Genomic DNA, 15,465 nt, shown 5'->3' with positions numbered 1-15,465 from the left:
GTTCCCTTGCTTATAGATAGGTGCAATTACTGCTTTTGTCCAATCTGAAGGTACCTTACCAACACTCCACGCTAATTTTGCTACTCTATGAAGCCATTTCATCCCTGCCTTCCCGCTATACTTCACCATTTCAGGTCTAATTTCATCTATTCCTGCTGCCTTATGACAATGGAGTTTATTTACCATTCTTTCCACTTCCTCGAGCATAATTTCACCAACATCATTTTCCTCCTCCCCATGAGCTTGGCTGTTTGTAACACCACCATGTTTGTGGGTTACTGTAGTTACGTCCTAGTTCTTGAACCATGGGCAATGGCTGAGTGGCCTAGTAAGTGGTCCTGAGTGTCGGGATACCAGTTGCTATGGAATGGGAGTGGGCATCTCGGACATATTCTGAGTCGTGGCCCTCCTTGTGCTCAGGCGGCTAGGACTATACAATTCACTGGTGGTCCATAACCCGTTAGGGGAGAGATCCTCACTTGGACTATGTGCAAGTAGGGCAGCATCCTACTTCATGAATTTACCGAGCTCAGAACACTTTAAATTAGTCACTATATACTAAAATTTTAAATCCGCTCTGCTCTTGGAAATTACGTCCTTATTTACATCTAAAAACGAAATAAAATAAATATAATTGAGTGTTTGAGTCATCAGTCCTTGGACTGATTTGATGCAGCTCTGCATGTCACCCTATCCTGTGCTAACCTTTTCATTTCTACGTAACTATTGCATCCTACATCTGCTCTAATCTGCTTGTCATATTCATACCTTGGTCTACGCCTACCGTTCTTACCACCTACACTTCCTTCAAAAACCAACTGAACAAGTCCTGGGTGTCTTAAGATGTAACCTATCATTCTATCTCTTCTTCTCGTCAAATTTAGCCAAATCGATCTCCTCTCACCAATTCGATTCAGTATCTCTTCATTCGTGATTCGATCTATCCATCTCACCTTCAGCATTCTTCTGTAACACCACATTTCAAAAGCTTCTATTCTCTTTCTTTCTGAGCTACTTATCGTCCATGTTTCACTTCCATACAATGCCACGCTCCACACGAAAGTCTTCGAAAACATCTTTCTAATTCCGATATCAATGTTTGAAGTGAGCAAATTTCTTTTCTTCAGAAAGCTCTTCCTTGCTTGTGCTAATCTGCATTTTATGTCCTCCTTACTTCTGCCATCATTAGTTATTTTACTACCCAAGTAACAATATTCATCTACTTCCTTTAAGACTTCATTTCCTAATGTAATATATCCTACATCACCTGCCTTCGTTCGACTGCACACCATTACTTTTGTTTTGGATTTATTTATTTTCATCTTGTACTCCTTACCCAAGACTCCCTCCATACCATTCAGCAACTTCTCGAGATCTTCTGCAGTCTCAGATAAAATAACAATAACATCGGCAAATCTCAAGGTTTTGATTTCCTCTCCTTGGACTGTGATTCCCTTTCCAAATGTCTCTTTGATTTCCTTTACTCCCTGTTCTATGTAAACATTGAAAAGGAGAGGGGACAAACTGCAGCCTTGCCTCACTCCTTTCTGGATTGCTGCTTCGTTTTCAAAGCCCTCATCTTCAGAATCATAAATAGCTTGGTCCAATCAACATTATCGAATGCCTTTTCTAGATCTACAAATGCCATGTACGTGGGCTTGTCCTTCTTGATCCGATCCTCTAAGATCAGACGTAAAGTCGGGATTGCTTCACGTGTTCCTACATTTCTTCTGAAGCCAAACTGATCTTCTCCCAACTCAGTTTCAACTTGTTTTTCCATTCTTCTGTAAATAATACGTGTTAAAATTTTGCAGGCATGAGATACTAAACTAATGGTGCGGTAGTTTTCACACCTGTCAGCACCGTCTTTCTTGGGAATAGGTATAACAACATACTGCCGAAAATCGGATGGGACTTCTCCTGTCTCATACATCCTGCACACTAAATGAAATAACCTTGCTATGCTGGTTTCTCCTAAGGCAGTCAGTAATTCAGAGGGAATGTCATCAATTCCAGGTGCCTTGTTCCTATTTAGGTCTCTCACAGCTCTGTCAAACTCTGACCTCAAAATTGGGTCTCCCATTTCATCTGCATCAACAGCCTCTTCATGTTCCAGAACCAAATTATCTACATCGTTACCTTGATACAACTGTTGGATATGCTCCTGCCATCTTTCTGCTTTGTCTTCTTTCCCTAGAAGTAGCTTTCCATCTGAGCTCTTAATATTCATGCACCTAGATTTCCTTTCTCCGAAGGTTTCCTTGATTTTCCTGTATGCAGCATCTACCTTTCCCAGGACCATACAGCCTTCGACATCCTTGCACTTCTCCTTCAGCCATTCTTCCTTAGCTACCTTGCACTTTCTATCCACTTGATTCTTTAATCACCTGTATTCTTTTCTGCCCTCCTCATTTCTAGCATTCTTGTATTTTTGTCGTTCATCAATCAGGTCTAGTATCTCCTGAGTTATTCATTGATTCTTAGTTGATCTTTTCTTCCTTCCTAACATTTCTTCAGCAGCCCTACTGACTTCATTTTTCATGACTCTCCATTCTTCCTCTATAGTGTTTCCTTCAGCCTTTTCATTTAGTCCTTGTGAAACATGTTCCTTGAAACAATCCCTCACACTCTTTTCTTTCAACTTGTCTAGATCCCATCTTTTTGCATTCTTTCCTTTCTTCAATTTCTTCACCTTCAGATGGCATTTCATGACCAACAAGTTGTGGTCAGAGTCCACGTCTGCTGCTGGGAAAGTTTTGCTATCCAACACCTGGTTTCTGAAATTCTGCCTAATCACAATGAAGTCTATTTGATACCTTCCGGTGTCTCCAGGTCTCGTCCACGTATACAGCCGTCGTTTGTGGTGGTTGAACCAAGTATTGGCAAGGACTAAATTATGATCAGTGCAGAATTCAACCAGCCGACTTCCTCTTTCGTTCCTTTGTCCCAATCCAAATTCTCCTACTGTACTACCTTCTCTTCCTTGGCCTACCACTGCATTCCAGTCTCCCATCACAATTAGATTCTCGTCACCTTTTACATATTGTATTAAATCTTCTATCTCCTCATATATTCTTTCAATTTCTTCATCATCCGCTGAACTAGTAGGCATATAGACCTGCACTATTGTGGTGGGCATTGGTTTGGTGTCTATCTTGACAACAATAATTCTTTCACTATGCTGGTCGTAGTAGCTTACCCGCTGCCCTATTTTCTTATTCATTATTAAAACAACTCCTGCATTTCCCCTGTTTGATTTAGTGTTGATAATTCGGTAGTCGCCTGACCAAAAATCTTGTTCTTCCTGCCAACGTACTTCACTTATACCAACTACCTCTAACTTTAGCCTATCCATCTCCCTTTTCAGATTCTCTAACCTACCACAACGATTCAAACTTCTAACATTCCACGCTCCGACTCGCAGAATGTCAGTATCCATCTTCCTGATGATCGCCCCCTCTCGTGTAGTCCCCACCCGGAGATCCGAATGGAGGACTAGTTTACCTCGGGAATATTTTACCCGGGAGGAAGCCATCATCAGTACATCATTCATACAGAGAGAGCTGCATGTCCTCGGGAGGTAGTTACGGCTGTAGTTTCCCGTTGCTTTCAGCCGTGTAGCAGTATCAACACAGCTAAGCCATGTTGAGTATTATTACAAGGCCGTATCAGTCAATCATCTAGACTGCCGCCCTTGCAACTTCCGAAAGGTTGCTACCCCCCTTTTGATGAACCATTTGTTAGTCTGGTCTCTCAGCAGATACCCATCCGATATGGTTGCACCTGCGGCTCGGCTATCTGCATCATTGGGACACGCAAGCCTCCCCACCGCGGCAAGGTCACATGGTTCGCAGAGGAGGCAAATTACGCATCTAAATGCGTTTTGATACAAATTTCCAACTAGGCTTGTCAGTCAATCATACATATATATATATATCTATCCGAAACACGTAATAAACACATAATATTAATGAAATATCCATCCCATTATCTTGAAATCACTGTGGTAGTCTTGGTGAATATAAATTTGAATTCTAAATATACTATATTGTTGTAGTAAATGATTCTTAATTGTGGGAGCTTGCGTAAAATATCACAATTTTATACACTGATAGGACTTGGTTCATAATATTTTTCTTACAGTGCCTTGAATTCATGTATATAAATAACATTTTGTGTGCAATGCATTTCTCATTTTCTATTCCAGAATTAGACACTTGTACAGACTTGTGGCAGTCATTGTGCACACTGGCGGTGTGCAGAGTGGACACTTCATCACTTACAGGAGAGCTCCTTTTCGTGAGCATTGGTGAGTAGCCATCATCATCATGTATTTTTTTTTTTTTAACTACTGCTGTGGAAAAATGTATAGACAGCCGAGTTAATTTGTTAATAAATGTTTATCCTTTGCCTCACATAGAAACAAGCTACACCAAAATGTAGCTTATTTTATTCTACGTTTAATTATGTGGAGTAGAAATTATCATACCCAGTTAATATTTGAACGCAGGTTGAATAAAAGAAGTGCCGGTATTTTTCCCATTTCCGATGGAGCGTTAACTTTGAAAATTCATAACTTTAAAGAAGTATTGATCTGACCATTACCAAACATTAATATGTCTTAAAGTAACTTATTATTGATCTGTATACCAAGTTTTTATTTCATCTGATATTTATGAAAAAGGTGGTTGTAAATTTTGTAAAACAAAATTTTCGCATTACTGGATAATCATCGACGAAAAAAAATTGCTTGTTATGAAGCTCATGGATTTGTCCGGCTCCATGGCTAAATGGTTAGTGTGCTGGCCTTTGTTTCAAGGGGCCCCTGGTTCAAATCCCTGCCGGTCAGGTATTTTAACCTTAATTGGTTATTTCCATTGGCACGGGGACAGAGTGTGTGTATCACCCTTAAATAGAAAAAGGAAAGAACAAGTAAAGAATGAAAAAATAAGGGAAAATATGAAAAAGAGCACAAAAAAGAAAAATGCACATAAAATATAGTATGTCAGGCTAAAATTAAAACTACTTTTTGCCTGCATGCAAGTGATTTATATTTAATATGGTGGTCGTGTGAGAAGAAAGCAGCCTACCGGCCAGCAACAACAATGCACTTGGCCCTGGAAACCCTAGCAACGTTGCCGGGTTGAACATCTTGTACTTCTGTACAATAAGTGGATGTTTCTTGTTTTCTTGTTTTGTCACTTCTCTAAAACTTTTATGGGATTAGCACTCACTATATAAATAATAGAACTACATAGTATATCTCGCATTTCACCGTAAGTTCCGGTTTATGAGATGGACCTCTTTGTTTCTTTAGTGATTAATGCAAAGTTCTGGGTGATGATAGAAAATACACTCTTCGTCAGCTAGCATGTTATTCCCTTATTCCACTTTCTCACTCCACAACACAACACATTCATTGGGAAGTTGCTCTGCATGTCTCAAAGCTGACACAGAGCAGTGAGAGTTCAGTTGGTGCGGCAGATAGACCAAATAGGCAACACCGCTCGGCGGTTACGCTGCTTTCTTCTCTTAAAACCACGCAATTAAAATAATATAAATCAATATAAAATCAACAATTGCATGCAGACAGAAAGCAGTTTTAATTTTAGCCTGACTTCTCACGAGCTTCATCACAAACTCAGTTATTTACGGCTATGATCACTCAGTAATGAGAAAATGTTGTTTTACAAAATTTACAACAACCCTTTTCACAAATACAGTAGAAGTCCACTATAGCGAGTACGGCATATAGCGAAAACCTCGCTGTAACAACAGTTTCTGCCGGTCCCTTCAAAATTCCTATATTAAACTGTATATTATCCTTTGGTTACAGCGAGAGCCCTATCAATGAACGCATCTGTTATTACGAGTGATTTTTTTCCGTTGCCGATATTAATGCACCCAGCGATTATGTTACATGCAATCGATCTCCTTCGGTATAATTTCCTCACTATGTCTAGTAACGAGTTCTCTCGCCGACATTCAAAGGCGATGTCGGAGTCGATTAGTAATACCCGTCAACTGCTGTTCTGCAATGAAAATTCATAATGAAAGAGAACGTTTTGCATGATAAATGCGTAAATAACGTGTCCCATAACAGTTGTTAACTCGTTAAAAATAAAGGCTGAGGAAATGATCGCTTAGGGCTGGTTTACACAGGTAGAGTAGCGAGGCGAGTAGAGTAGTTAGTGGAGTAGCCACGTTAGTCTACTCTACCGCTGTCTGGTAGAGTTGACACTCGTATCGTTCATACGGGAGTAGAGTCATACAGTAGAGTAGAGTACGGTAGTAGCACCATGTCAAGATATAAGCACATCGCAAGGAAGTGTTTAAAGACATTTACAAACATATTACTGCAAGAGGTTAGTGAAGCGTTAGAAGAAGAAGTAAATGAGGACAAAAGGGAATGGGTAAGAGGCTGGCTTAGTAGGAGAGATACACTCGGGGCATCGGCATTAATTCTGAGAGAACTTGGCAATTTGGAGAAATATGGGGGGACAAACTCGACACAGTTGGTCAAGAACATGAGGGATCGTCTCAGGAATCATTTTGTTAATGAAGGAGCAGTTCCCTGGCAGTACAAGCATGTATTTTAATCCAGGAACACAAACGATTGAATTTATATGACTTTATTCATTATTGTACAAAAAGTAACGACAGTGTAATCATCCCCTCAGGATTTTACTAGTCTTCGTCTGTGAATACTGTAGTGGTGATTTCTAAGATAAAACTATATGAACGAGCTCCAGTCTAATTATAGATCATAATTCTGGCGAAGGTTTTTGTTCCACGGTGAAGGGGTGACGTACTCCTTTCCCCAGTTAGACTGTAGTGATGTTTCTATTTCCATTTTTTGTATTTCAGCCAACCTAAATCTTATCCGAATGAAATTTTACAGAATTCATTTCAAAAGTTATAGAAAGAATACCCATTGGCCATCAGTGTGTCGTCTCAGAACCCACGAGTCTCAAAACTCACGAGCAGAGTAATCGGTTGCGTCACGAATAAATTTTTCGGTGTAAGTGTGTCGGATGGATAATCAATTGAATAATGTGAATAGATGAAAAATAGAAATACGCCTCTTTTTTGCAATCCATGAAGTCCAATGCTGAAGACGGCACAAACACTCAGTTCCCGAGCCATATTAATTAACAAATGAAAGTGAAAATCCCGGCCAGGAGTCGAACCTGGGACTCCATGGACCCATTGGACCACAGGCCAGCATGCTAACCATGTATCCATGCAGCCGGACGACATAAAATTAAAGTAGGTATATTGCCTGCTGCTAGTTAAAATAAATTTTCAGCTGGTAGTAATTACCGGAGCTTAGTTCTATTATGAGGCCAGAAGACGGCATTTACTTATATAAGAAACTTTATTTTACCGATATTAAATATTACGACTGTTAATTCACTCATTTAGTTTCATTAGAGAAGAATTTGGTCATGAATCTCATCGCAGGGAAATTAAATTACTTATCTCCATTCCCTTCAGAAAGTGGGCGAGTATGATGAACGGTCTCTGATACGCTTTCCGAAAATAATATGAACTCATGCTCCACACGTATGACTGAGTCATATACTCTCAGATGCCTTACTTAGCATAGATTAATATATTACATCACGCCACCACGCGATTACACGAAACGCAATGTTATATACTCGTAGTATTGACTACTTGGGTCACCAAATTTATAAAATCATAAATTAACATGTGTCAGAATTTTATCTAAAATATAGCGAAGTAGCCAATTGCTATCTTTGACGTTCTGTTGCTATATGACTTAAAAAAGACTCCACAGCGCTGATGTTGATGATATTTTATGATGGTGGTTCTTTCCCCAGCCAAGAAAATGTGGAAAGGTTCATTAAAAATCAATAAGTGTTGAAAACAATGAAGGAAAAGGTGGTGGTGGTGATTACTGTTTTAAGAGGGAGTGCAACTGGGCAGCCATCCTCTGTTAATACTAATCAGAGGGAAAAAATGGAAGGTGGCCCATACTTCGAGAAAATGAAGGTTTCGGGCAAAGAAAGACAAAGGCCTTTTCTAAAAAATGTAAGTACCCCTGGGGCCCCTTTTAGTCACCTCTTACGATAGGCAGAGGATACTGTGGATGTTACTCTGCCACCCCAACACACAGGGGAATATAATGGTCGGTGAATGACACAGAGGTGTATTATTATTATTCGCTAGGGGCTTTACGTCGCACCGACACAGATAGGTCTTATGGCGACGATGGAATAGGAAAGGTCTAGGAGTTGGAAGGAAGCGGCCGTGGCCTTAATTAAGGTACAGCCCCAGCATTTGCCTGGTGTGAAAATGGGAAACTACGGAAAAGCATCTTCAGGGCTGCCGACAGTGGGATTCGAACCTACTATCTCCCTGATGCAACATTATTGTTATTATTATTACTATTATTATTAGTAGTATTATTATTACTATTATTATTATTATTATTATTATTATTATTATTATCATCAAAACATTTTTCTGTGGTCTTAAAGGTAATATAACGTATTTTTCCTTTTGATATAAATTTAATGTTAATGGTATCGTGGCCTCAGGAGAGGCCTGGTGAGTGAGTCACCACGCACCTCACCCCTCCTGCCGTCATCGCAGGCACCTGCTATCCGAAGTCGTGAATTTTGAGACTCATTGGAATATTAATTTAGCTGTTAGTTTGCAGTCGTGAGTTTTGATACCATTTGCTACTAATTTTCGCACGTGAGTTTTCAGACGTAACCGGCCATAAGTACACTGTAAATTACGCTGGCGTAGGCCTAATTTGCAGTAGCTTCTTCGCTATAAATATCTCAATTATTGATCTATTTAATTTTTTTTGTTCGTTGCTTGTATGGCCCAGGTATAGAGCTTAAGCTTCTAGATCTGACACTGTACTGTAAACAACAATTATTTTGGATATTCCAAACAACATATGGAAACTATTCAATTTGTTGGGGAAATTACTGTTATTGCTGAAAATTAACGGCAGTGGCAAGTGATATGTAGAAGATCCATGTGTATGTTATTAATATGATTAATGTACACAGTCCTGCACCATTGTATTGCCTAACTTAAACATGTCGAGACACATGATGAACACGCTGTGTAACATTGAAACTTGAGAAATCTTCATATTAAGTGAAAATCCAGCTGACACTTGTTTATATTTTATGTTGCATTTTCGAGTGTAGATGTCTGCGGCACCACCTCCAGACTTCTTGGATCTTCGTATTTTCATGAGTTCTTGATTGTATGTACATCGTAATTTTTTTTATTTTCTGTTTCAGTTCCGTTAACCCAAAACCCTCTTTACCCATTTTCGCAATCAAGTCCTCTTCCGCCGCCCATCTCATATTCTTATTTCTATAAGTAACGCTGTTTATGTTCCATAAACATTCTTTTTCGCTGTAGAGCTCCACAAATTTGCAAGTTTCTTCTTCCGTCCACTTCATTTTGCCGCCAAATAAACGCTCAACGTAATACCACCGTCTGCACACACATGCAAATACAGCAGTCGAATGACGCGGCAGCTGAAAAATCGAGCGTCCTCGGACTTCTCCGCCAGCTCTCGGAGCTTGGTTCCGGTCGAGGGGGAAGGATAGTGGTAGAGTTACTTTACCGCAGCGGAAACCCACTCTACTCTACTGCCTACTAACTACTCTACTCTACTTGCTACTATCCCGGTCGTTTACACGATGCTAGTAGGTCTACTATCCACTCTACTCGCCTCGCTACTCTACCCGTGTAAACCAGCCCTTAATTTTAATGCTATATACTGCAATTAATTAACGATGGAATACACCTCAAGATATGGCAGCGTGCATCATTGATTTCAGAGGTTAGTTTCTATTTTCTCACGTCTGTTAAATTTCAGAAAGGCTATTATCTTTTAAGTTTATAGCGAGAAGGGTATTTTCTACTGGCGCTAGAAATACGTATTTGCGATAAATATAGTACAGTTAAGTTAGGTGAGATCACGCTGTTTGAATAAGAAAACTGAAATGTTCACCACAAAATGCGATCGATTATCTTTGGTACAGTATAATTTTCTCACTATGTGCATTTGCGAGCTCTCTCGGCGACATTCGAAGGCGATGTTGGAGTTGATTAGTAATACCCTTCGACTGCTGTTCTCTAAAGGAAATTTGAAATGAAAGAGGATAACACGTTTTCGTAATAAATGCGTAAATAACGTGGCTGATAGCAGTTGTTAACTCGTTAAAAATAAAGGCTGAAGTATACCGTCTCTTAATTTTAATGTTATATACTGAAATTAAGTAAGAATGTGATACACCTCTAGATATGGCAGAGTACATCACTGATTTCAGGGGATAGTTTATATTTTCTCGCGTCTAGTAAAATTTCAGAATGGCTATTCCCATGTAAATTTTAACGTGTAGGTTATCATTTCTCTACATGCGTTTGAAATATGTTTTCATCATACATATACAGTTAGGTTAGGTGACGCCGTTTGAAGAAGAAAACAGAAATGTTTGCCACAGAAACCTTTGGACTGATACCGTATTTCTCCGAATCCAAGGCGACAATTTTTTTCTCAGAATCTCATGTGAAATATCAAGGGTCATCTTGCATTTGCGGCCTTGGCAACTACCGTAGTAACCCCGCTGCTACTTTCCAGCCCCCCCACTGCATGCACACAAAACTCATTGACAATAAAGGACCTTCTCTTTATTATACATCGCTAGCCGCGGCGACCAGTTGTACAGTGCCTATGTGTAATGTCACTGGATCTCGGGAAATAGTGAAGAGAGAATGACATTCTATTAGCTTCTCTACACAATCGTTTCTCAAATGTGCAGAATGGCATCAAAAACTGCGAACCTTCAAATTCTTAGAAAGGCCATGGCTAGTCAGTAGCAGAGTTATAACACGTCTATTGTACCTGACGCTTAGTAAAATTAAGTTTTATATATAGCAGGAATATTTTTGTGATGGATCGTCATACTGTAAAGATACGTGGAACAGGTATTGCCGGCAAATTTTCAACGGTAGCTCGTCGATATTATGAGATGCCAATTTTAAGTTAATGGTTATTAAAAGCTCGGAAATGTAGGATAATCGTGTAACCGCAAGAAAATATGGCATAAGCCTAACTAAAGCCAATATTGGGCGTTAGCGTTGAAGACAAGGATAGCTTAAAAAAGCGTACTGCCCAAAAAATGCATTCAGTGGTCCGCAACATGGACGTTCTAAAGAAGTTGCAGATGAAATTATGAGGTATGTCCACAAAAAGCACAAGGGCGGAATTGCCATACCGCGATGCAATAAACTCGTTCGTTGACCTTGAACGTCCGTGATTAGGCCTATACATCGCTAGCCACTGAAGTTGGCCGAAGCTGGCAAGTGAGACGATAGTGGGTTCGAATTCCACTGTCAGCAGTCCTGAAGATGGTTTTCCATGGTTTCCTATTTTCACACCAGGCAAGTAGTGGGACTGTACCTTAATCAAGGCCATGGCCACTTCCTTCCAACTCCTAGGCCTTTCTTATCCCATCGTCGCCATAAGACCTATCTGTGTCAGTGCAACGTAAAGCCATTAGCAAGTGAGACGTGCGTCTAGCGGCAGCCAGTTATATTTGACGCTGAGTGAAAGTAACAGTTTTATAGTAAGCAAGAATATTTTCCTGATGGATCGGCGCATTGTAGAGACGCGTGAAATAGGTATTGTTGGCAAATTTTCAACGGGTTCTCTTCGATATTATGATGCCAATTACAGGTTAATGGTTATTAAACCCGCTGAAATAGAGAATAATTGTGCAGCTGAAAAATAATATGCCATAACTAAAGCCAATGCCCGGCGTCATAAAATAACTTAAAATGTTTACTGTATATAAAAAACATTCATATGATTTTACAAAGCACTTTTTAAGACTGATTAAATTTTTTTTGAAGGAAAAGGTCTTGAATTCAGAGATAATTTTTCAGAATGAAATTAAACATACAATTTCACATAATATCAGATTTAGAAAAATAACAAACAAGTAAGCCGTTAGAGTGGATATCCGTGAAAATGCAAGTTTTGAATGAGCTGACTGTCGTTTCATACTGATTTTAATGTGTATGGTGGTTTTGCCAACATTTACAAAAAATCGGATATAACGACAATCCGTTAGAGCAAGTAAATTTTTCGCTGTTATGAATTCCCGCTATAACAGACTTCTACTGTATCAGATTAAATAAAAACCTGGCGTAGCTATCAACAATAAGTTGTTCTTCTTCTTCATTTCTTCATGGGGCCTCTAAATATTAGTTCCTAATTAGCGTCGACCTCTAAGATCTTTTGCTACCATGTTTTTTCCTTCATTCCCACCTAGGTATACCTGCTCCCTTCACAAAGTTGCAGGTTGTTCTGTAACTTTACTGTTAATAATAATAATAATAATAATAATAATAATAATAATAATAATAATAATAATAATAATAAAATAAATAACTGAATAAATAAAATTACTCAAAAATGTAATAAAATTAATAAACATAATTAATCGAAAAGTCCGTAGTATGGGCGCCAGAGTTCACGAGAATGGATCCCTCGAATTTAGATAGAGCATGATAATTCTTTATATCCCAGGGCTTGTACATAATGCTGTGTACTGGTACATCTGCTTCAGGCCTTACCTGACCTTCTGAAAATGACTAAATAGGTAGGAACTGCACCTAGGTTCATCAATAACTCCACTGATTCTAAAATACCTAACTATATTCTCAAAAAAATCCGTGCATGAGCACCTCATCAACACACCAAAATACACTTATAATACACAAACAAAAGATTGCTGGAAGACTCCATATATACAACAACAATGAAAACAGTGGGAAAACGAAAGCGAGAACTAAGCCACCATTTGTAGTTAATTCGTTGAACAATGTACATATATGTATATAAGAACCCTTCACTGTCTCTGTATCAACACGACTTGCCGATTCTCATAATCAGCACTTATAAAATCACACAGATACTGTACCTTGTAATACTGTGTTCACAGACTTTAACACTTGTTGTAGAGATATATACATTTGAGCAACACACGCTTGTCGTTCCTTAGCATAAATTATGGAGAGTCTGAGATATAGCACCTCCCAGCTTTCAGCAACATGTAATACCAGGCCACCACAAAATGATACCATACTAAGTTGTATGCCAGTCACTTCTCACAAACATAAAAATGCATCCCCATACAGTGTGTCAGCATCCTTCTTTCCCGTACCGTGTGTCAGCACTCCTTCTTTCCCATACCGTGTGTGTGGTTCCCGCCGTTTGATCAATCTTAATAGACAACAGCATTCCCCTTCCTCTCACATGATACGTCTCAATTGATCCTCACCAGCCAATCAGGGTAGATCCTCTTGTCAAGACCGCGCCGTGAACTCCTTCTTGGTCCCAAGACATAAACAAACTCTCTGGGGTGTTTCACATGAGTCATAGAACTTTCCTAGTACAACAACAAGCTCATCTCATCAGACTGGGATATTTACATGACTCATGCGAAGTTTCAACTTCCAATATAGCTATGTTTTCCCAGCCGTATGATCAAAATAAATTACTCATATTACATATATGGAGACCTCCCAGCTTACAAATATTAATGACAAAATATACAACTGAAATACAGATAATAATAATGATGATAATAAATCAAATACTGGCAATGAAATCTCTCACCTCTACATATAGTGCGACGGTGTGATATATGTACTATCACATAACGCCCCCTTGGTGAATCGATGATATCACATATTATGATTCACCATAAAACGGAACTTCATAAATAATATAACTGAACACTTAAACTACTGTGATAAAGATATATACATTGCATCTACTGCATTGTATTCGCACACGCGAAATACAATTTGTCCAAACAATAATAATATGGCTATAGACACACCACTCCGATTGTTTCATATACCCATGAATACAATCCCTTCTTACTACTGAACACATAACTCATAATTGATAATATTTACATCAAAGGTGCAGATCCTATCTCTTATATCTGCGAAGACTATAGATATTAAATGTCCCAAGGACCTTCTTGTCAGCAGTTAGGAGCCTGTAAGCACACTTGCCTATTCTGCTGTTCACAGTATACGGACCCTGATATAAAAATTTTTAAACTATTTATAAACTTAACATCAGCATCGATTGACAAGGAATACATACCGCAATAAAACTAACTACGTCTAGAATCCAATCTATCTCATACACAAGCATTCATCCCATCCAGTCACACAAGAATCATACAAGCTTTCATTCGGAACATTCATAACAAAGAAATCCCTATTTCTGAAATATTCGGGAATCTTACTATGTTTTCTCTTCCACAAACACACATTCCACATTGATATCATTCAACACGTCATTCAAATCATTCATACAACTCTCAGCCTTAAATAGAACGTAACACACTCGCTGGGATAGACTTTCCTTCATCTCGCGCCCACTTCCATTCTCACTCACGCTCTCTCTATTACACAAATTATTACCATAATTCACTTTGAAGTTGCTATCATTACTACTTAATGACCCACAATTAATCCATCTTCACCACCTTTCATATCAGCTCCTACTCGCACCACTTTCATGCCAACAACAGTGCTACTCTCGACTCTCTTACCAGAAGTTTCATTAATCTCAATTTACCATATTCACACATAATCGACCTAACCTTAATCGCCTCACATACAGTTAAATCAACAAAATCATCCTCATGATGTATACTCCGTAAAAACTCTTCACTCACTAAACAACCTTCATCAACTTCACAAAAAACTTCACTTTCAATTTCAGAAACTTCTGTATGATTATCATTCGCAACACTGCTATTACCATCACCACTAACACAAAGTAAGTCATCCGACACATCTTTCTTACTTTCATAACACCCCCTATACACCAAATCACCGTGATCACAAAACGCACGGTCATTCAATAATTCCTCTTTCATGTCTACATCATAACTTACCTGTTTCATTGCGTGAATAGGAATTTCGGTATCGGACTGCCTATCTGACCCAACTAAGAAGTCCGATTCCGGTTTAAATTACTTGACATGACCTGTTCACTATTACCATGTCTCTGCACTTGATCTGGAGGTCTTTCATCCGTATGCCCCCTACTTTCTGATTCCCCTTGATTAGGTCTTCTGCCCTAATATTTCTGGTGATTAACTCCCTGATTAGAGTGTCTGTTTCCCCTTCCGGAATTACCACCCTGATTCCCTTGCCTAGAATGACTGAAATTCTGATTACTCCTATCTCCCCCTAGCCGATTACCTTGTCTCCCATTATCCCCGTAATTTCTACCTTCACTTTGCCTAGTCCTCCCCTGCCCTTCCAAAGCATCAAATCTCTCTAACAGCTGCTCTCATTCCTTAATCGTAACAATATTCTGCATACATGCAGCTAATCCGACCTTCTCAGAAAAATGCCTCAATA

General features: G+C 39.1%; 1 protein-coding gene across 3 annotated transcripts in view; it reads left to right on the top strand.

Annotated features, from left to right (window-relative positions):
* LOC136864611 (ubiquitin carboxyl-terminal hydrolase 30) overlaps positions 1-15,465 on the top strand; it is a 413,613-nt gene that overhangs the window by 309,130 nt on the left and 89,018 nt on the right. For all 3 annotated transcript variants that reach the window (XM_067141847.2, XM_067141848.2, XM_067141846.2), the window contains one exon: positions 4,208-4,309. In XM_067141847.2, the coding sequence (XP_066997948.2) occupies positions 4,208-4,309 (102 nt within the window). The remainder of the gene's footprint in view (positions 1-4,207; positions 4,310-15,465) is intronic.

The sequence above is a fragment of the Anabrus simplex genome, chromosome 2, assembly GCF_040414725.1.
Source record: "Anabrus simplex isolate iqAnaSimp1 chromosome 2, ASM4041472v1, whole genome shotgun sequence".
In the NCBI taxonomy this organism is placed as follows: domain Eukaryota; kingdom Metazoa; phylum Arthropoda; class Insecta; order Orthoptera; family Tettigoniidae; genus Anabrus; species Anabrus simplex.
This window is presented reverse-complemented; position numbering and strand designations above follow the sequence as displayed.